At 31.3% G+C, this 23,509-nt stretch overlaps 1 protein-coding gene across 1 annotated transcript in view; it reads right to left on the bottom strand.

The window, feature by feature from the left end:
- Positions 1 to 22,109, bottom strand: part of LOC148272152 (acyl-CoA Delta-9 desaturase-like) — a 39,070-nt gene extending 16,961 nt beyond the window's left edge. Inside the window, exons 1-3 of the mRNA XM_088240454.1 lie at positions 21,959 to 22,109; positions 19,140 to 19,249; positions 16,480 to 16,642 (exon numbers count right to left, since the gene is read on the bottom strand). Of these exons, the coding sequence (XP_088096580.1) occupies positions 16,480 to 16,642; positions 19,140 to 19,249; positions 21,959 to 22,104 (419 nt within the window). The 5' untranslated portion in view covers positions 22,105 to 22,109. The remainder of the gene's footprint in view (positions 1 to 16,479; positions 16,643 to 19,139; positions 19,250 to 21,958) is intronic.
- Positions 22,110 to 23,509: the final 1,400 nt, after the last annotated feature.

Raw genomic sequence — 23,509 nt, 5'->3', positions numbered from 1 at the left:
AGATGCCTACGTGCTGTATTACGAGTTTCGATATTTAAAGATTATGCTGCCTGACAACATATTTAAATAAACATTCATACGTAACGAAAATACGTCATACATAATTTTTAAGCCAATCCGCGGACCTATTGCGTCAAAAATAATATTTGATTATCATAAATGTGTAATTTCAAAGTTTCATTTTTCATTCGGACCTATTTCAATTTAACTAAACGTTCATTAATGCAAAATTTTGAAATCTTTGAGGTTAAATTTAAAAATTATTTATATTGTAGGTTCGATCGAACAGTTTTATCACTTTTGTTTACGTAACCTGTACAAACTTCCTGGAAAATAAATTATGTTTTATGATTTTTGAATTATGCTGATATATGACAAATGCTGGCATTGAAAATAAAGTGATTTTAAGCGCTATACAGAGTAAACAATATTGTTTATTCATTAGTTTTAATTGATTTGACTGTTTATATATATATTAGTTTGTTGTTTATGTGACTATGATTGTTTGATATTTTATAATGTAAAATAACATTGTAAACAAATGTGAATTTTGAAATAAATAATATTTTTGAAAAACAATATTTTGAGTTTGTCCGCCGGATTTTTAACCCCCTTGAGAGGTAATAAGATAAGAATTTTAAAACATATAGCCCAAAACAACCGTGAAATATCTCTGAAGAAGATATTCTGACATAATCTCACTTTGAGGTATGCAAACGGTCTGACTGAATTGAATTATTTAAGTTGATTATAAAAAACATTTTTTTTTTATTCGTTAACTATCTAACTTCAATATTTTACTACTTAAAAACATTAATTTATTTAACACTGTTGCTTTGAGCTTAAAATACGAAAAACGTTTAACAGACGGAACTACTTAAGTCTATGCATTTATAAGGCTTTACAGCTGTCGTTTACTGATTTACCTTATACTTAACACACTCTGTATCATTCATACTTTTGGTCTATGTTTGAACATTCATTTGACTTCAGTTTTTCTATCTAGATATGTTGACTCAGTGGTTGAAATCCAGTCTTTTTCTAAGGCATTTTGATGAACTTGACAATTTATTGATTAAACCAGCAATCTTAGAAGGAGAACAAAAATTGGAAAATGTTTTCAGGCGTTGCCTAGTAGGTGAAATATTTCAGCTAGATGAATGACACTCGCATCAATAAAGGTTTCAGCTCTTTACTTTTACAAAAATCAACGATGGAAGAATCAAAGTAATATGGATGTTCAAACAGCCAAATGTGTTCTTGTCAAACCAGCCAACGACATGTTAAGTTGTGAAATGTCTAAACTTTCATTGTTACTTCTCTAAAATGTTTTATTTCTCTGTTATGATATGTTGTTTATTGATTGTAAAACGCTATGGTTATTACAAAAGTAGAATCTTTGTTAGTGATTTATATGATGTCCGTAATGTGAAAATACACATGAAATATTTCAAACCCAAGTACCTAATAAAAACGATTTCATGCATTTGTATCGTAATAGTAATGCTTGAAGGAACAAATACTCAGACATAATGTTAACTGGATTTTAATTATTTACCATTTTACTATGCATTTACGAGGGAAACACAATCAATGTTTGTTTTTCAGGGAACACAATAGCCCTTTACTCAACCTGGTTCATTTATTTTAATTTGTTTTTAATAATATGCAAAGCGCGATTTCGTAAAATGATATATTTGTAACTTATTATATTATTTTTACACTTGCGGATCTGATGCACAGTAAAATTGAATTGAGTTTTCCGTTAGGGTAATTATTATGTGCACCAATTCGGCAATGTTAGAATTTTTGCCGATTTAATTCAGTTTGTTTAAAATGACGTGTTACTACGTGTTGTTAAAGTTTACAGAATATGTAACGCAACTTACAAAAGAGTGAGATGGCGAAAGGAACCAACCGTTATTTTTTATATTTTTTTATTGTTTTCAAAAACCACAAAACTTAGCAAATATTTCGGTAAATAAACGTATAAAAAAACACGACACCAATATTTCATATAGAAATTGGTTATTGAAAACTGGATAAAATACTAAAATATTTTAGTTTGTAGGTTGAATCGGTTTTATTTCAGTTCTCCTAAACATTCTTGAAAATATAAGTGGTCCCTTCTGCTATCTGACTACAAAAATACATTGTTGTATTTTACTCTGCGTAGTAAAAATATGATCGAAAATTGAAAGCCTTCGTGATGTGGGTCTGTGGAAGGATTCTCAAAGTTTGATGGGTAGATATAATCCAAAATGAAAACGTGATGAGTAGGTGTAAAAAGAAAAATAACTTAAAAAAACTATGAAAATTCGAAAGTTACAGTATTTCAGATATATTTTAAGACACCCAGAGAAATACGAGATCCTACATCTTATTGCGCCAGACAAAATTGTTAGCAGAACGTGACCCGGAAGAAGCTGAGCTTCCTGGCTGAAGAAATTTCAGCAGTGGTATGGCAAGTCTTCATTGGAGCTTTTCCAGGCAGCCGTAAATAAAGTAATGTTGGTCGCAAGCGTTTGATAGTGGACAAGAAGCCAGAGAATAAGTAAAATATAAGTTATACGTATAAAATAGAAAGTATGTTTTGTTTTTTTTTTAATAATCAGATTCCATTTAAATGTCAGGATGAAAGACTACCGCTTATGAAGGGAACTTTTTTTATTTTTTTTATTTATTTATTTAATAGCATAATTATACATTTTTACAATTTAAAAAAAAATTTCACTTGTTATATTTTTACTAAAACCAAAATCCCACCAAGCCACTTTTTGTAGCTTGTTGGTGAAGATTATATTTATACTGACTTAATAATATTATTTACATTTATAAAAACAATGAATAACATATGAAAATTAAAAATTAACAGCCGGAAAGATCAGAATAAACATGTTTATACAAATAATAATATTTAAATTATTTTTTTAAATACAAGAAAATATATGAAAAAATTTAATATTTACACCTAAGCTACTATTCATATATAAACTCTTGATCAAGTAGCCACTCTCTTATTTTGCTCTTGTTACAATGTGAGTTAAATTTAAGTTCTTTTGGTGATAAATTAAAAATTCTAGGTACTAAATATTTGAGAGTTCTATTTCCATATTTATTACATACTTTTGGTACTACCAAGCCATCATTAGACGTGAAGCGTGTATTATGGTTATGTTTGAGAGGAAACTTGAATGTATTGCTATGAAATTTTTCCAAAATGATGCAAAGCCACAGTAGTCCTCGAACAGGCAGAGTTTTAATTGTTTTGAACAGGAGATCATTATTACTTCTTTGTTCGTAAATCTCTGCAGGTACAATTCGCTTAACTATAGAATACTGTAGACCCTGGATCATTTTAATATTAGTTTTAGTCGAATGTCCCCACGACTTTATACCATATCTTATTATTGATTCTACTAAAGAAAAATAAATAATTTTAAGAATGATTTTAGGCAAAATAAAAGATAACTTATAAAAAGTACTCACAAGAGTCCGCATTCGATCACAAAGTTTAAATATATGACGATCCCATTTAAAATTATGATCAATAAAAATACCAAATACTTATACTCCTCCACAAATTCTATGAGTTCACAATTACATGTGTTAGAAATACCATCATGCAAGCAATTTGTGCAATGAGCAATAATATTAGGCAAAACTAATTTATTGATTGGTTGATACTGCTATCTATTTGATTTTGTTGACCAAATGCCGTTTTTGTCACTTTTTGAATGTCGTCTTAGCACAGTGGTAAGAGGAAAAATGGAGTATTGAATCGATTATTGAGGGCGCACATGAGAGCATAGTAATAAGTTTTCTAAAAACATCTCGTAGACAACTCTGAGACTATTTCCTAACATCTTACATAACATTAGAACCGAAATCCTCAGTTCTTACATCATATACGAGCGTGATGAAGAGGCTTCTGGTTTGAAGAAACTGCACAAACGCTAAGTACTTAGTACTCAAACAATGTCGTCACGATCGACATCAAAAGCAATACATCATACGTCACATGAGTTTGATTTGTTAACGTGACACCTAATGTCCCCCGCAAAAGGAACAAAGTAGAAAATAGCCGTATTTTTACTAGAGTGTTATTATTTCGCCTAGGTTTTTATAAGATTTTAATATGTGGAATTTCAAGAGTTAATTGTTTAAACAAATATTGTAATTTTGAAAACCTCACTAATACTTTTTTATCCAGTGCCGTGGATTCTTTATAAAAAGTCGTTAATTTACTCATTAATAAAAACGCTACATAATTTCACTGTCTTAGGTCTTGAGATAACATGTCAATTATTTTTTTAATACCAGAATTAAATTTTACTTATAGCTTCTGTATAAAATGAGAGCACTGATCATCCTCAAAAGGATTGAGAATTTAAATAGAACACAAGTAAATTATTTTAGAATTCATTCATTCAAATTTTTTCCTCAAAAACGTTAGTTTACATGTTTTTGCCATGGCATCTTCCGTTTTTAATTAAAATATTAAAAAAGCGTTTTAAAAAAAATGCTTGTTAAATTAAAAAATCAATCAAATATATTTTTTTAAATATTTTACAGTTCATTCCACGTCCTTTCTCGATCGCCGACAAGCCTATAAAATAGAGGTTTAGCGGCTTATTCTTTATAGAAAAGCAACTCGAAATTTCCTGTGCTTAGTCAGAACTATTTTTGGTTAGATATACTTAGATAAGGCTAAAATGTGTAATAATATAGATAAATTTTATGTATAAACAATTTCACTAAACAAAATTGATTATGTCAATGGTTCAGTTCCATGAAATTTCTGAAAGTTATATTATTCATTTTACTAAAGAAACACGCCCTTTCAATTCTACAAGGGTACTTAAAAATTATTGGTTTTTTCATATCAATTTTTTATATGAAAACAAATTAACTTCAGCACAACAACTAATTAAAACGTTTCGATAATTTGCATAACAACTTTTATCTTAAAACTCATGACATTGTGTATATTTTTCACGTAAATATATTAAGGCGATACAAAAAATTATTCGTTGTAAATCAATTGAGATGGACACATGACAAAAACATTGGTCAGCCATTTCTCAAAACTATCAATTTATAGTTATCTCTGTATGAAACTGAGCCTTCAATATGTAACTTTAATCTTCAGAAAACTGTATTAGACAATTATTTAAATTTATAAAAAGTTCAACAATGTTTGATTATGTCCAAATGCTTGCAGACTGGCTGGATTTCCTCCCTAGGAAGTTGTTCATATTTAAATTTATTTCAACAGAGAGGGAAAAACTTTCTGAGAAGGGAATATGGAAGTCTAGGCATTTACAGGCATTCAGCCAGTCTGCAAGCATTTGGACAATATCAAACATTGTTGAATTACTACCTGGTAAAAGAAGAAGTATAAAAATTGGAAAATCGTTTCAGGCGTTGCCTAGTAGGTGATTTGGTTCAGCCGGATGAATCTCACCCACCTGATAAAGGTTTCAGCTCTTTTACTTCACAAAAGTCAACAGATGGAAGAGTTTAGGAAATGTGGATGTTCAAACATGGGCAGAATGGTGAATGTTACACAGTGTGTAAAGTGGCCACTTAAACCAGCCAATGACAGGTCATAAGCCCTGTAAATGCCTAGACTTCCATATTCTCTTCTCAGAAAAATTTTCCCTCTCTGTTGAAATAAATTTAAATTATAAAAAATTGTTTCTCACGACCTAGAATTCTACGCTCTATTTCCTTATCTTATTTTCAAAACTAAGTATTTGAATAAAATGTTCAAGATATTTAAATATGCACGTGAAAACCATGTGAACTGCTTCTTTGTTTTGCAATTAAGATGGAAACAAAATATATCATTAACCATAATTACATTACGCTGTACACGCACGTTTATTATCCGATAAAACTATTACTCTTAAAAATCATAACATTATTGCTAATCACGTATCTAAAAATTAGTTAATTACTTTGCCTTTGATATTTAAAATGTAATTATTTTTAACAAAAACAATAAAGATAGAGAACATTTTAGATAAAGAAATATGGAAGTCTTGGCATTTACAGGACTCATGACCTGTCACAGGTGAGTTTAAGAGGAAACGTGGACTGACTTCATTCATACAAACGTATTCCCGTATTTTCATCTTGAATGCACAAGAGCAGGAGATAAATAGATATTTACCGTTGGTGTGTCTCTATCGTTTTGCTTTTTTTGATAAGTTGTTTCTTATAAGAGCAAGGACCATCCAAAAATACAAAAAAGTTCTTAGTTTTATGTACCCTTTTCAAACATACGGTTTGCAATATGATGAATAATTTTGAAAAAACGGAAAACATACCGACACAGAAAATTTCATTCTGAAACTCTTTTTAAAGAAACAATCTAATCGCTTCTGTTATGAAGTGAGGAAAACAGGACAACGATACGTCGATTAGTGTTTGAATGAGTCTAAATTGCAGTGTCTTCTTTGATGAGTATCGGGTATTTGGCATAGGAGGTATTTGCGAGAGAGTGAGAGAAAAACTACGGCCAATAAAACGAATTTCGGATACGGTTTTGGTTTCAGCCAAAGATTGGTCGAATGGTCGAAACTTTGGCTCAGCCGAAATCTGCGGTCGTGATGTGTCGGATTACGTTCGGCCGTACTCAGGTGCGTCTTATATCTCGTGACTCGGCCGCGTGACCTGTGACCTTTAGTTTCTTTCGGCTTACTATTCTTATTTTTAAGGGTGAGGGTCAGTGCTATGCAAGCTCCCGACGTCGCTGCGACCTGTCAAGATCTATTGTGACGGGTCCCCGTGAATAGTTCTCGCCCTCCAAGCCCAGGCCTATAGAGAGCCTGGCTACTGTGTTTAAGACAAAAATCGACATTTTGCTAAATTTAAAATGGTAAATGTTACACAGTGTGTAAAGTGGCCACTTAAACCAGCCAATGACAGCCCTCTAGATGCCTAGACTTCTATATTATCTTCTCTTATATGTTCTTCATCTCTGTTGTAATATGTTCAGCATCCAAAATTATTGTTTGCTAAACCAGAAACGAAAGCAATAATTTTAAAAAAAACATTTATTTTATTTTATTGGGAACAATTCGATTCCGATGTGATATGCAGCAAAGTTGTTTTTTAATAATATGCATGCACCCAAATCATCTGTAATGCTTTTTTAAAACTTTTTTTTTAGGCTAAAACCCGCCAAGTCTATTTTTTAGAGGCTTGACAGCAGGTGGGGTTCGATAAATATCTTTCTCGAACTTTTTCTTGGACCTTTTTGACAGTCAGATTGATGCAGCAATGCCTTGGATAAAAAATGAACAACATCATATCGCTTATATGTATACATAAATAGTTTTAATGGTATTTTCCTTAATGGAAGTGAGGTTAATAACCTCACGCCCTTTTTAAAAAAATATATTCCTCGAGAAACCGCACAAAAAATAAAATAAATAAATATTAGTATCGAAAGGAAAATATAATTCAAACAGTCATAATTTATTCAGACTTGAAAAGAAAAATGATTAACCGAAAATTACTTTTTGCTGAAACTGAGTTGGAATTTTGGCTTTTGTTTTAGTTACATAAAGCAATTTTGAACAATACTGGAACACTAGCACTGTTCCGATCCACCGGTTGCGAAATAATAATGTGCTCTTCCTTGATCAGCACAGCACAAACTATGGCTTGCATGCACCAATGTCCTGATTGTGTCGCATTGTAAACTCGAGACATGATTTTGACTTTTTTGAGAACAAAGATTCTCATTTGTTTATTTAGTGTAAAATCACTCAATAAATGTAATGTAAATGTATGACGAATTTAAGAAATACGGATGTTCAAACATAGGCAAAACGGTGAGTTTTATACAGTGTGTAAAGTGGCCACTTTAACCAGACAATGACAGGTGTACGCCCTATAAATGTCTACACTTTTGTATCTCCTTCTCTAAAATATTCTCCATTTCTGTCGTTATTTGTTGATAAAATAATAAATTTACAAGGTTTTAGAACATGAGTGATCTTTGACAAGACGTAATTTTGTTATATTTTTTTAATGATCTGGTCGAAGACTCAAATATTAATTTAAAATATGGTTTTGTTTGTAGGCTCAATCTTAATTCGTAAACATATTAAGTCCGATTAAGGCTAAACAAAAACACATGCAGCTTTCAATTATTATTATTATGTAATAATAATATATTCATTCATTCTTTTTTTACTATGGTTCATAGTAGTAAAATAGTATTTATTCTTTAAATGGGTGTTGTTTACCATTCAAAGTTTTTTTTCTGATTTCTACTGGAGCGGAAATATTATATACTCGTGTTTTTCAATATACCTTTTACGCCAGTTATTTTTTAAATGACTTTTAAATTTGTAATTTTAAAACAACTGCCATGTTCCGATATATTTTTTAATTAACTTAAGGGTTGTCTTTTTTTTAATGACTTTCAGCTCTTCGTCTTCCTGCCCCTATATCCCGGTTCATCCAGGGTTGGGCCTCCTTGTACACAAGCGCCAGAATCTTCTGTCCTTGGTTGCCACAATGGGAACATTCTGTGCTGCCGACTCCTTCTCAATAGTAGACCACCATGTTGCTGGGGGTCAGCCTGGCCCTCTTCCTCTAGTTTTAGCTTTTAAAATTACTCTTAACGTTTTTAAATAATAATTGTGTCCTAAAAATATCAAATTTAACAGTGTAGGTACTTAAGCATATATTTTAATTTAGAAACTTCACTGGTCCATTAGAATTAAGTTTAAAAAAAATTCATTCAATTTATTAAATAAGTACGTTTCCTAAACATAAAAGTGAAAAATCCCAGAAAATCCTTTTTTCATGACAGTTTTTTTTTAAATGCTAGTAAAATGTATTTTGTTTTATTTTGATGTTGAAACAGATTTTGAAAATAAAACGATGACAATATTATTTGATTTAAATTATTTATTGACAATTCTTGGTGGAATTTCATTGTTATGATGTAATAACTCATATAAGTTATTAATTTTAAAATACTTGGTACACTTTCACTTATTTGTTTGACCAATTAGCGCTTTCACCCTCTAATGGGCATCTTCAGACTGATCGGAAGATGCCCATCAGACTGGTAGGAAGATGCCCATTAGAGAGTGAAAGCGCTAATTGGTCAAACAAATAAGTGGAATTGTGCCAATTATTTTTAAATTAATAACTTAAATGTAAATATAAGTTATTACATCATTGTAACAATATTGTTTATAACTGTTTCTTTTTTACATCCAAACAATTAAATAATACAGTTCTGTTTGTGAAATAGAGCCAGAATCCTGTACAAGCTTTTTGACTCGATGGTTACTCTCAGATAAAAATCCTGAATAAGAAAATCGAGTGGAAATAAGTCCACCTTGTATCGATCTTTAGGTCCTGGATTCAATTCCTAGGAAGTTGGAATTAAAATATGAATTTGAAACGTGGTTTTAAACAACAATATTTCATTACTCCTGAATCGTAGGACTGATCATCTTACCTTGATGAAACAGATGATCGAAATATGGTGCAAATGGTTTAAAAATGCAGTGCCCTATACATCATCAGGTTCAGTTTAAACAAAAGCAAGTGGTAAATTTTATACAATGCATAAAATGGTCACTTAAACCAGTCAATGACGGGCGAGAAGTTTCATATTCCCTTCTCAGAAATGTATTACCTCTCTGTTGTAAAAAAAATCCGTTCTGATTTAATCCTTCATGTATCTGATGATTAAAATACGTTACTTTGTTTTAAAAGCACATCCCTGTGCACCACTGGGAGCGGAAAGGGGAATCTCGGTAAAAAAAATGACCAATTACAAAAACTATTTTTTTATTATTATTTCTTGAATAATGTCAATTTATTTGTGATTATTTTGAATGATCGATGTGTTTTTTAAACTAGTTAAACGCTTTCAATATTTTACACTGTGAAAGCGTACATCGGATTGGGAATTGTATTGAAGCCTATTTGTACTCTGCCTTTGTAAATAACCAGTTGTGTCGAAAATCTAAGCATTTCTATTGCACAACCTCCTCCGGTCGCCAGTTTCTGGTTTCTCAAGTTTAATGTTACATTGCATTACTGGCCGTGATAGAAACCGACTGGCTTTGATTAAAATCATCATATCTTCGTGTAGTAAAAATTCTTGGACGACACTCACAGGGATGGCAAATCTATCAATTAGACTAAAAAAAATTTCATTTAAAAAAAAACATTTCGTTATCCAAGTGACTTGCTCTTCAAAGAATTCAGAGTACTGAATATTATTCAACAGTATATATTGAGAACGGTAGTGGTTACACACATAAAGAGAGACATTTACCCAAGCGTCAACCACAACCATAATACAAGATACTCTAATAGGGATCTGATACTAAGTGAAGGGGTCAACACTGTTCTGGCATCGAGACAACACTATAACGTAGTCAAAAAGGTCCATAACCTTTTGCCAGAATCGTGGACAGACGGGAGTGTTGTCAAGTTACGGAAGGTGTTGACCTCGCTCTTTCATGACATTGGTCGTAGGGAGTCAGAAAAGTTGATGCATGCCACGGATTGGAGAACCTTACTGGATGTCAAAAATAAAATATAAAAAATAAGGAATAATTAAAAAAAATATATATATTTATAGATGACAACTATGAAGTTTCGCATAAATAAATTGTCTATATTTTTATGAATGTATGTATGTGTATGCGCATGGGTGTATGTACGTGTGTGTGTATGTACATGTGTATATATGTGTATATTTATATATATGTGTGTATATATGTGTATGTCTGTATGTATATGAATCAAAATGTGTATCCGAATAAGTTTATATTTTGTTTGTCTGTGCTCTATATTAATTTGTTAACTATTATAATATATAAAAATGTAATTGCCTAGCTTGGAACGGGGTATGTACCCTTGTTAGCTGGGCAAAGTGAACATGGAATTGTATTTTGATAAAGAGTGTGAATAAATAAATAAATAAATAAAACCCCGAAGGTTTTTTTTAAATACTTCCGGCACATACACTAGTCTGTACCCCGACAGATGGACCTATAACCGTGCACGACTGCTTTCGGCTCTTTGGCTACTCTCAGGTAAAAGTCCTGATAATCGAATGTTGAGTCCGTAAAGTACAAATAAGCTTTATGCACGAGTTTAAACCCATTTTCAACGAGAGTTGCTTTAACCAAACTTACTTACAAGTGACTGACATGTAGCTTTTTTAATGAATTTATTTTATTTTTTCAGGCAAAACTATTTTTTTTCAATAAATTTTATAAAATATATGTACTTATATAAACACTTATCGACTTTTATGAGTACCAGTTTCGAGAAGTACCCGTCTTTTGTCAGGACACAGATAACACTAACGTGCAAATCCCACTATACACCTTCACCATTGTAGTTGTAAAAAAATTCAAACCTACGAGCTTATAGAACACATATTTTTAGACGCTAACCCAAAAAAACGGGTACGTCTCGAAATTGGTGGACATAAAAAAATAATTTGAGCATAAATTAATAATTCATTGTTTTCGTTTTGTTGGGTTCACTGCGATCAAACTTTATACCGTAAAAATTTCATCCGAGGAAGCTGTTTTTACCTTACTGCAAAGGTACGTATTTATTTAGAGTTCATTTTATATATATTTTTGTGTATTTAAGTAATTTTTACTAATTGTTTAATTATATATGTTTTTATATGTCTATTATGTTTATATAATAAACAAAAAATATTTTTTATTGGGTTACAAAAATGATTTATTTATCTTCATACAAATGAATTTTTTCCCCTCGCAACCACAGTTGTTGTTAAAAAAAACCCCATATAATTCCGAAATACATATTTTTTTAATATTCGGCAATTTTTCAAATAATGCCATTTCAAAAAACCAACGAAAAATATTTTTTTTTTTTGTACCAACCTAAATAAAAGCATTTTAATAACAAAGACGACCAAGGAAGACGTGGCATGATCAAATAAACCAAAATCTTAAGTCTGGTCATGTCAAAAGCAGACAGAACCGAAGGGCATGTATGACAAGATGTATAAATGTGGAAGAAGCTAGGAATGTACGCCAGGATAGACGTGTGTGGCGGTCCATTCTCTCTGCCTACCCCTACGGGGAAATGGCATAATGGTAGTAGTAGTAGTAGGATTAAAATTCTATTTTTGTGATTGCTTGGTGTTTTTACTAATCGCCTGATTCCAGATATTTTGTGATTCGTTATTTTATTACACCAAAACTAAAGATTTCACATCCCTGAGATATTTCCCATCGATTAAATTTAAATACCGTTAAATTGTGAAACAAGTGCATTCTTGATAGTGGATTATTTACCTACCTGGAAAGTTTAAAATATGATTCCAATTTTGATGGGCGTTTTACCTCCGTGTTGTGAAATTTGATGTATGCTTAGTGCGTTACAAACATTTTGTTTAATGTGTAAACATTTTTAAAATTATTTTTCTGGAATACTCTCTGTTCGTCTATTTTTTTATTTCTTTTAATTTGATATTTATTTATAACTCGTTTATTCAAAAAGGTACTGGATATGATAAAACAGTACCTAAAAGAAGCACTTACACACTTCTGGTCAAACAATAATGAGAGGTCTCAGCAAAATGTCCGTACGAGGTTTTCCCAGAGCATGAATTATGTCATACTCAGAGACATCTCTCATTTATCGTACAGAGAGTGTTCAATATCTTGGAAGAACGTATTAAGCTCTCAAGGACAAAAAATGTTTTCAAGAAAGGGGAGTTAAGGACTGGATTTTCCCTAGTGGGAGGGATTTGAGTAGGAAACTTCTTGATGGTTTTCCGAATGCTTGAGTTTACTATTTACCATATTGATGTGCCATAAATGTGTTTTTAAAAATATTTTTTATGTTTCTAATCCTATGCATGTGGTGATATACCCATGTGTCTGTGTCATATAATTGCACGTCCCATCTCAACACAGGACTTTTAGTCCCATGGAGTTGGGACTTATTGTCTCAAATAATATACAAAAAACTTTTGTATGTAAATAAATGAATAAACAAATTTAACAAAATGTTTTTTTCGCTCGCCACTATGGCCACTCGTTAAAGGTTGTCTGGGTCTTTTGTTTAGTTTTGTCTTATAGTTTGTTGAATCATTTTAGTCCATAGTTTAATACCCTCGATTGTCCTTGTCTCGTTTTAGAATGTTGTTTATGATACTGTTCTGATATTCTAGTATTGTGTCCATGTTTACTACATTTTTTTTCAGATTTTAGTTCTTCGTCTATAATTACAACAGTGGCTAATTTATGAAAAACTTTAATCAGTTAAAAGAGTTCAGTGACATTTAATTACTTTTTAACATTATTTTTTATCTTTGTTTCCGTATCTGTACTAATACAATTAATTTAACAACAATATTTTGAGTTTGTCCAAATTTTTGTAGACAATGACTGGATTCAACTCCCTGGGGAGCTGTTTATATTAACATATTACAACAGAGATGAAAAACATTTAAGAAAAGGTAATATAGAAGTCTAGGCATCTACAGGGCATATGGCCTGTCAATGGCTGGTTTAAGTGGCCACTTTAAACACTGTGTAACATTCACCATTCTGCCTATATTTGAACATCTATATTCCTTCAATTCTTTCATCTGTTGATGTTTGTGAAGTTAAAGAGCTGAAACCTTTATTTATGCAGGTGAGATTCATCTAATTGAATTATTTCACCTACATGGTAGGCAACGCCTGTCCAAATTATATTTTTTCTGCCTTTATCATCCTTGAGGTTCATCCTTGAGGTCCTTCGATTCCTGGCTAGGTCGACATGGTGCACACGCTGTGATCTAACATCGCGTTACCTCAAGGAAAAGACAGAATATTCTGAAGACATACTGTTAAACAATTCCTTTTCAATAATCTATAAAAAAAAGTATATAATTTAGGCCTGTTATTGCAAAAATTATAAATACGCCGCCGCCGCGCCGGTCACATTTATTAATTGAATTTTTGAAGATCTTTATTAATTGTTACTCTGTTTTAAATCTGTTTTTTATTTGCATTTTTTTTTATTTATCACATCGTCTACTATGTTTTAACTATGTATTTTACAATATTTTTAAATATGTTTTTTGGGATATATGTATACATATATTTTTGCTATGCCTTTGACTATGTTTCTTGCTAAGTTTTTGTTTTTTATTACGTATTGACAAGGTTTTTAATATGCATTTTACTTTGTTTCTTTCTATGTAGTATGTTTTTACTATGTATTTTACAGGGTTTTTAAATACGTTCTTGCCTATGATTCACTAAATTTTCCCTATGCCTACTACCTTTTTTTTATGCATTGATTACTGAATTTGTATATTTTTTTGACTGGCTTAGAACGGGGCAAATAACCCCTGTAAGATAGTCAAAGACAAAATGACTACCATGCAAGAGGTATTAGGTTTGATTCCTGACATGAAGGCGTGTTTTAACACAAAATAGTTCGAATTTTGAAAATTAGTATTTTAGTATTTCATGAACTGCCATCTGGAGCGTATGAATATGAATAATCATCTTACCTTTATGTTACAAAATGAGCAATGTACGCTGCGATTTGTGTACCGATGCAATGCCATATGCACCTATGCACGTATGTTTCTCTATGTTATTAAGGTACCATGAGTTAACACGGACGCAGCCTATTAAGTTTTAAAAAATCACAAAGACAGAGTCCATAAATATCTGGCATATATAAATTGAATTGTAATGATTGCGATTCAATTTACGCTGGAATAACTAAAACAAACATTAATTTTATAGTAAAAGAACACCTAAGGTGCCTAAAAAATAATATTTTTTCAGCAAACCATCTGATAAAGACACTGGATTAAAAGTACTTCATGTTGAAAATAAAATTAGACACATTGGAAATCCTAGATAATAAAAGCTATTCGTAATAAGAATAAACTAATTAATAACCAAATAAACAACTTTTTTTTTTATTTCACTCCGATCTAGTTTCGAAAATATGCATCTCAAATTACCACCCTTTTAGGAAAAAATATTTGATTCATTAGCTCGACGATTATTTAGTAAAAATAGATAAAATAAAATAGGAAATAATGCATAAGTTACGTAAGCCTTGACGAAGAAGCTTGTTTGCTTTGAAACCGGTCGGGGAAAAAATTAAAAATTAGTGCTTAAAAAAAAGTTGTTTTATTTATTTTATCATACTAAATAACCGCGAAGTTAGTGCTTTAAATTTTATATTATAAGTTCGTTAATATGTAATATAATCTAAACCGACTAATTAATTCGAAATAAAAAAATAATAATCTAATACAACGTAAACATTTATGCATGTGTATAGTAAAACAATAGTATTGAAGAGAAATTCTCAACCAGTATAGAAAAACGATAAGTTTCTAAACATAGCATGAGATGTCACACCAGTTATACTTTTTTCCATACGTAATTTCATCTGGTATTTTAGTTCGCATGTGAATTTTATTACTGTGGCTGAGATAATCTGAAAATTGATTATTCAATCACGTATTTTCTCTTATACTCATGACAACATTGAGATTTTTAGCCTAACATAGATTTTCTTAACTAATCATTGCATTAAATTATTTACTCTGAGGGTTCAATAAAATTAAAATTGATTTTTTTAAATTATAAAGCTCGGTTTTTGAGTTAACTAAAATAACTATTTCTAATGGACATAAATATAGGAATCCAAAAACGTGTCTCATTGACTCACGTAGATTGTAGTGAAAGAACGAAGATTGGTCATTTTTGACGGATTACCAGTACTGCCAAACAGAAAATCGTAACAGATTTAGATGATTAAGCTTTCAAAATAAATTTGACTTAACGTAAAAAAAAAATGTTAAAAAATTCATATCTTATTCATTTACCGGTAAAATTAATATCTCCATGTATTGATTTAAATAATTTGAAAATGATTTATCAACAACAACAAGAGTTTGTCAATTTTTTTAAGACGATAAATGGATTTCACCCCCTTGGTAAGTTATTAAGATTACCTTATAACAACAGAGATGGAGATTAAAAAATAATGAAAAAAATGCGTTCTTAGGATTTACCCAAATATTTTGATATCGGACCATTTTACTATTAGAATAGGAATAAATTTGGCAGAGAGTGGAGTTCGAATCTCAGACCTCTGATCCGAGAGTTCGCAATACTAACCACGGGACCACAACTATATGGAATTCTAGGCATTTACAGAGGTCATGACGTGCTATTGACCGGTTTAAATTACATGTGGATGTTTAAACATAGGCAGAATAGTGAATGTTAATCAATGTGTAAAGTGGCCACTTAAACGTAAATGCCTAGATTTCCATATTCGTTGTCCAAGGTGATCTCCATCTCTGTTGTAAGATGCTAAATGATTGAGGTTTAAATAGTTATAAATTATACATTTCCAATGTAATTATGTATTTTTTAAGTCAGTAATATATTTAGCTTCTCTTACCTGTGATCCCTGACCCATTCGTAGATGTGGTTCTGGAAGGCCATGGTCTGCAAGATGGCCAGGAACACCCTGAGTGGCCACTTGGCCTTGTAGCACTTGTGCGCCCATAATCTGTGAGCTCCTCCGGTTACTCCAATGGCGGCCAGGATCGCGAACAGGAGGGCTACGTAGAAAAAAACAGCCATTTAACACACCCATATATATTAAACGACACTGTATGTGTCCAAATTTTCTCAACCCAAATAGTCTCAAGTATCTGGCTGAGAACTTCAAACATTATAATCCGTCTTACTGTTAAAAGTCTGAACACAAACGTGATATGAGGGTAAAGAAGCAAACTTAGAAAGCTCAATTGAAGGAGTTACTTAGATATTTGCAAAAAACTTTGAGAACAGAATTGTGAAATTTTTAACTCATTGGAGAATGCTAAGTTTGCGGTGTCAAGCAGTATAATTGACATCTGTTTTTTCAAGATTCAAAGGCGGTTTTAAATTACGCTATTATTTAGGAAGGTGGGTTTTTATGTATGGTTTATTTTGGCATCAATAACTAATTTTCCGTTTATGGTGGAGATTTATAAGTCTACTTTTAATACCCTCATACGAGTACTAGTATATATAATTTTTTTAATTCAAAATTTTGTGATTATAAAAAAAAACTTTCTGAAACACTGTAAAATGAAACATTTGTCAGTGTAATAAGTTTATGTTCCTTTAAATATGTTTATTTTATTATTTCAAAATTTTGAATTGGTCAGCTATATTATGAAAATTCCTTCCTTCCACTCCTTTATTCTATTTCCTCATCCCTTAACCTTCTTACGAGCTCTTTTTTTTTCTCATGTCTTATATAATATTTTTTTTCTCTTTACTATGTAACATGTTCTCTAATTATATTTGTGAAAAAAATTTAACTGGATGTACAACTGTTGTTTTTCCTTAATAAATAAAAATATATATTGCTTCGTTTTTTCTAAAAAAATGGCCTGAATTTCTCAGCACAATACGATTTTTCAACATGTTCAAATCTTTACAATCCAAACAGTCCTAAGCATCTTTCTTAAAACATCAATTACTATCAATTTTAAAAAGATATATTTCTTCGTTCTTTTTCTAAGAAAGAACGCATTTAATTTCTGAGCGCTATTATACATTTTATATTAAAGATCCCCGAAACTTCACAATCAGGGAGTTCAGGCAAAAATTAGAACATTTAATTGCAAGACAAAATTTCTCAAAAATGGCAAAAAAAAATTTGAAAATTGACTACTTTCATCTACGTCACAGGTGAATCATCCAATCAATAATAGCGTTTTTATGTATTTTGATAGATTTCTTATTTTTGGGTAGCCATTTTTTTTACAGATGGCAGTACAACTTACCAACGATAACTCGTGCCCTCACGTGCAAAGTAATTTCAAATTTACATAATTTAAAAAATCATAGCGATGAGAATACGATACATAAAAATAAGTATTTTTCAAATTTAGCTTAGTTTGAATGTCTACTAACAAACAAAAAATAAATTTAAAAAATACTGAACTTCCTCATTTAAATGCTTTGAAATATCTTGATAAATTTATAATATTTGTCCGCAGTATTTATAATAATTTATGTATTTAACGCTCGGAATTCCTCGGCAAAAGTAACGAACGAATTTTCAGAAACTAAATGCACAAAAGTGTCATCTTCAATTAAAAAAAAAAAAAACATCCACAAAAACAAAACTTCAACAATCGTTTATCTAAACATGATTAATTGTTTTATCCTTCCCAAGAATGAAAGCTCTAGATTTCTCAGGACAACATATTTTATTTTTAATATGTAGGTATATCTATGTCTAAAAGTACTGAATCCTAAATATCTAAAGAGTTTATCGAAGTGTTTCACTATCACGTTATTTTACCGTCTCAATTCTTTACAACCATTTTAAGGGTAATCTTCTCAACAGAATCCCTCCTTTTTACTATTTTATCCTAATATTTTACTATCCTTTTCATCTCTCCTAACGCTTTAGGAATAAAATCATAATTATTTCATTTCACTCTCTCGTATGATTTTTAAATATTTCTAAATCCTCGTACATATTTTTAATTTGTTTATTAGCACGTAGACAAAAAGTATCATATAGTCGTGAAAAACTTTTACTGGACTCCTACATTATATCATCATATGAATTTGGTAATGACGCGTTTCGTCTTGTTAGGACATTTTCAAACAAACAAACTTAAATATTTACAAAGTTTTCTAATATACTAAAAAATAATTGCTGATTCATGATTGTGGATATACAAACAAAAATCAAAAAACTTGTTTTATTTCGGATACATTACCAAATTTAATATGGAATTATACCAATCGTCTGCATACACAATAAATAAATCACATGAATAGTTTATAAATTTTCTGTTGTTTTTCCAAATAAAATAAAAAGTATTTTGACACTAATGGAAAATCTCGTTGAAAGGAGAATTCTTTAGTCAATACATTTGTATATGATATTATTATTTATCAACATTACATATAACTCGTTTATTAATTTTTTTATTTTTTTTAAATATATTCATGATCTTCGTTTTAACACGTGTCAGTTAACTTACTGTTTTATATTACTTTTTAACTAAAACTTAAAAGCTTAGTAAAAAGTTAGAGTTAACTTACCAAACACTGTAGTCAGTAATTTAGCTTGGAAGAAAATTAGGTAGAATCCATAGATGGTGCCTAAATGTAAATATAGGAACGCGAATACGTTTCTCCAGACTATATCCCATCTGCAACAAATAACACATAGTTAGGAAACTAATCAAATTAAGGCGCAAAATAGACAAACAAGATAACTGCTGGCATATAAAAAAGTTTTTCAATACTTAAAAATATGCGGTAATAAAAATAAACATGGATGAAAACGCAAAAAATTGCCTTACCAGGGCCCCGATTACAATGAGTTGAAATTTATCTTCAATTTTATCTAGAAAGTAAAATTAAGTTTTCTGTATTAAAAGCAGAGTTTGCATACATTTTTTCTTCTAAACATGTTCAATTATAAGTTACCAACGAAGATACTTTAAATGCTTTTGCAAATATATTCATTTTTGTACACAATTATCAGTTTTTCTTTATAGACAGTCGAAAATAACTCTAGTAACTTCCCAATGTAATCGGGGCCTAGAAGGGAAACATATTTTTTTACGCATTTGATTGATTAAAGGGGCCTTTAGAATCCCAAATTTATTATTTTAATCAAATCAACCATATTTTGAGTTTGTCCAAATGTTTGTACTAGGATTGGATTCAACTCCTTAGGGAGCTGTTGATATTAACATATTACAACAGAGATGAAGAACATTTTAGATAAGGTAATATAGAAGTCTAGGCATCTACTTTTATTAATTTATTTATTTATTGTGGATAACTTATACAGCGCCATTTTCGTAATAAAATACCTCAAGGGCGCTTTACATGGTGTTTCTATTGTTAAGTTAATTTAATTGAAGCTTTTAAATTTGTAATTTAATTAAAATAATTTATTTTGTTGTCACGTGCTACGTATTTATTCAAATGATTTAGAGAACAAGTGGGTTTTAAGTTTTTTCCGAAACATCACTTCACTTTCACAGCCTCGCACCTCTGCTGGGAGAGCATTCCATGCCATAGGGCCTGCGACCGCAAATGCGCGCTCACCAAATTTAGTGCGCTGTTTGCGTAGAGGTATAATAACTTTTCCTCTCGCCGTAGACGTAGCTGATCTAAGCGTGAGACGCCTGTCAGCTAGTTCATCTGGAATGCATAGTTCCCTTAGATATTCCGGAGCCGAGTTGTGCAGTGACTTATACATAAGCCAACAGAGTTTGTATTCGACCCTCTGTGGAAAACGTAGCCAGTGTAGTTCCCGAAGTAGTGGAGTGATATGACTGAACTTAGAGATTCCGAAAATAAGTCTCGCTGCGGCATTCAATACAGATTGTAGGCGAGTCATTTTGTTCATTGGTAGACCTGCATAGATACCATTACAATAATCGACTCTAGACACTACAAACGCATTTATTAATTGACGGGCGGCATCAACCGGCTAATTTTTGCGTATGCATTTAATTTGTCTCAGCTGGTAGAAGCATGAACTTATCGTTCTACTAATTTGAGCGTCAAGAGATAGGTCAGAATTGAGTAAAACTCCCAGTAGTTTAACGGTGGGTAAAACGGCACTCCCTACATTGGGTAGAGAAAAAAATCGATGACCTACGTGAACAGATATTGTAAGATCGTCATGTAACACACCGTGAGCTTGAAGCACGCTTGGGCATTAGTTTCACTCGCATTCACTTAATATTGCAAAAACATTTGGTCGCCAAAAAGATTTGTTCGCGTTGGATACCGCATAATTTGACAATTATTCAAAAAAGGCTTGTGTCGATCGGTGCAAACAAATGTTTAAAAATCCGATCGCGGGGATTCAAAATACGTATATAAGATCGTGACAGGCGACAAATCATGAATCTTTGCTTATAAACTCAAAACTAAACAACAATCGACTGTATTGGTATTTCAAGACGAGCCAAATCCAACAAAATTTGTTTGCGCACGAAGCACTTCGAAGCAAATGGTCGCCTATTTTTTCGGAATAATTAGGCATATCTCCACCGTTTCATTAGAGCAACGTAGAACGATCAGTTTTGAATGGTACACTACCATTTGTTTGCCAGAAACGTTCGGAAAAATAAAGGAAACCAATTGCAGAAGACGAATCATTCTCCACCACGACAATGCAAACTGTCACACATCAGCTCAAACAAGTGAACTTTTGAACATTCAAAACATCGAATCGATTGTTTATCCACCGTACAGTCCTGATTTGGCACCCAATGTTTTTTTTTATTCCCGCATATAAAAAATAAATTGCGAGGTCAACGTTTTTCGACGCCTGAAACGGTTGATGCGTTCAAATCACATATTTTGGAGGTATCTCAATCGGACTGAAAAAAGTGCTTCGAAAATTGGTTCAAACGTATGCAACAGTGTATTAAGCTTCAAAAAGGATATTTTGAAAAACAATAACGCCATTTATAATTATAAATATTTGTTTTAACTTGTCTATTTCAAAACTTAAGTAGCAACCCTAGTACCTGTTGTGTTGTTCACGCGTAAACAACACTTTAAGTATTTTAAATGGGTCATTTCGTCGTGATTAAAGAACAACGACGGTTGTGCGAAAAATGCGGCATTGGCTTTTTTTAAAATTATTTGATCTTGAAAAGGTTTTATAAAGGCTTTATTTTCCAGATTTCGAAAAACTAAAATATAAAGGCATAACTCACTCAAGTATTTAAGGACTAACTTTTGTATTTGTCGATTTATGACTACGTATTAAGTGTAAAAAAGATATTTAAACCGCTCCCATGTAAAGTTGAGTAAAATCTCATGCGTCGTTGTTTTACGATCATGTCCTTTTGTAGTTGTGTAGTATGCCAGAAAAATTAACTTACTTGTACTGGGGCTCTTTAGAGGATGGACTAGAGGCTGACTGTGCCTGGGAGGACTTTTTATCTGTTTTGTGGGATTTCTGGTCCTCATGAGTGATGGTGGCCTCAGCGAGGAACATGTTGGTACTACCCAACAGGTTTGGAGCCATTTTGAATTTTCTGCAACAAACAAAAACACAATATAAGTCAAATTAAACATATAATCCACGTGGCTTTTTTTATATTTTGTGGAATTGCATTTTTCTTGTAGGCATTTGAAGCAAGTAGTACTTTTAAAAGGAAACATTTGGGTTTCGGTTTTTTTTATGGGAACTTGACTAACAATTTTGTATTCAGGCTAGAGTGGGGCGATGATGTACAAAGTGAAAGGGGTCTAAAATGTTGCATTTTAGATCACATTAAACGTAAAAATTATTTAAAAAAATATTCCATACTATTTTTGGCCCTCAACCGAGGTTCGAAATTTATCACTGGCTGAACATTTTGTTAATTATTTTTATTGATAAAATTTGATTTTTGTTAGTACCTAAAGATACAACTTAATCATATTACAAATTCGAACACGTTTTAAAACTACCGAAATGCAAAAAGTTTACACTCCACGGAACTGATTCAGTTGAGCGCCTGGCTAATATTAAAAAACAAAGTGCAACTCACGCCCTTAAATGCTTATTTAATAAGGTTGAATGCACATTATAACATTAAATTGGACTGATTCTCTTACTTTTATACAAATTAACAGCCGGTTTGGCGCAAAAAATCGACTTTTTCGAATACTTCAGGCTCTTGTTGCAGGCTAAAAGTAGAATCGAATATTTTTTTAAATATTTTTTGCATTCAGAATAATCCAAAAGGTAACTTTTTAGACCCTTTTTATTTTTGAAATTCGGAAAAAAAATTATCGGCCCGCCTTAATCTAGGCGGATGAAAAATTTAGTTTTTTTTGTGAAACAGAACCAGAACCCGGGAAGAGTGTAAGGTAAAAACAAAAATAACAAAAAGAAAAGCAATATCATCCAGCCAACCAAAAATAGACTTCATAAAAATTGGTCAAAATTTGTACTTCAAAAAATATATATAATAAATATACATACATCTATTTTCGAATCACAACTATTTTTGGTCGGCAGATAATATTTTTGTTTCCTTGTGTATTTTTGTTTTACACAAAACTATAAGCTGAAGAGAAAAATGCATACAATGCAAAATTAGGTAAAGGGTTAATAAAGAAAAGCAATAAGAAAAAAAGAAAAACTATAATTATAATAATTAAATATACATATAATAATGTTTCAGCCGTTCAGATTGCCACTGAAGGTGCATTTTATACGAAGAGGTAGCTCATTCCAAATCTAGTAGTAGACCTAAAATTGTAAACGAGTGTTTTCGACTTGATGACTACTTATAAGATTATTGTTAAAGTAATATTCTTTCCGGAAAGTATGATGCTTCAACATTAATCAAAACAGTTACAGACCCATAATAATAACATACGTGCTTATCACAAAGCATTATTTTTGGTGAAATTAAGGCCACCAAATTTGGGTATTTAAA

The sequence above is a fragment of the Micrasema longulum genome, unplaced genomic scaffold (assembly GCF_059751315.1).
Source record: "Micrasema longulum isolate JH-2025_06_02 unplaced genomic scaffold, ASM5975131v1 h1tg002458l, whole genome shotgun sequence".
NCBI classification, from domain to species: Eukaryota; Metazoa; Arthropoda; class Insecta; order Trichoptera; family Brachycentridae; genus Micrasema; species Micrasema longulum.
The sequence above is the reverse complement of the archived record's forward strand: the minus strand, read 5'-3'. Positions and strand labels throughout refer to the sequence as shown.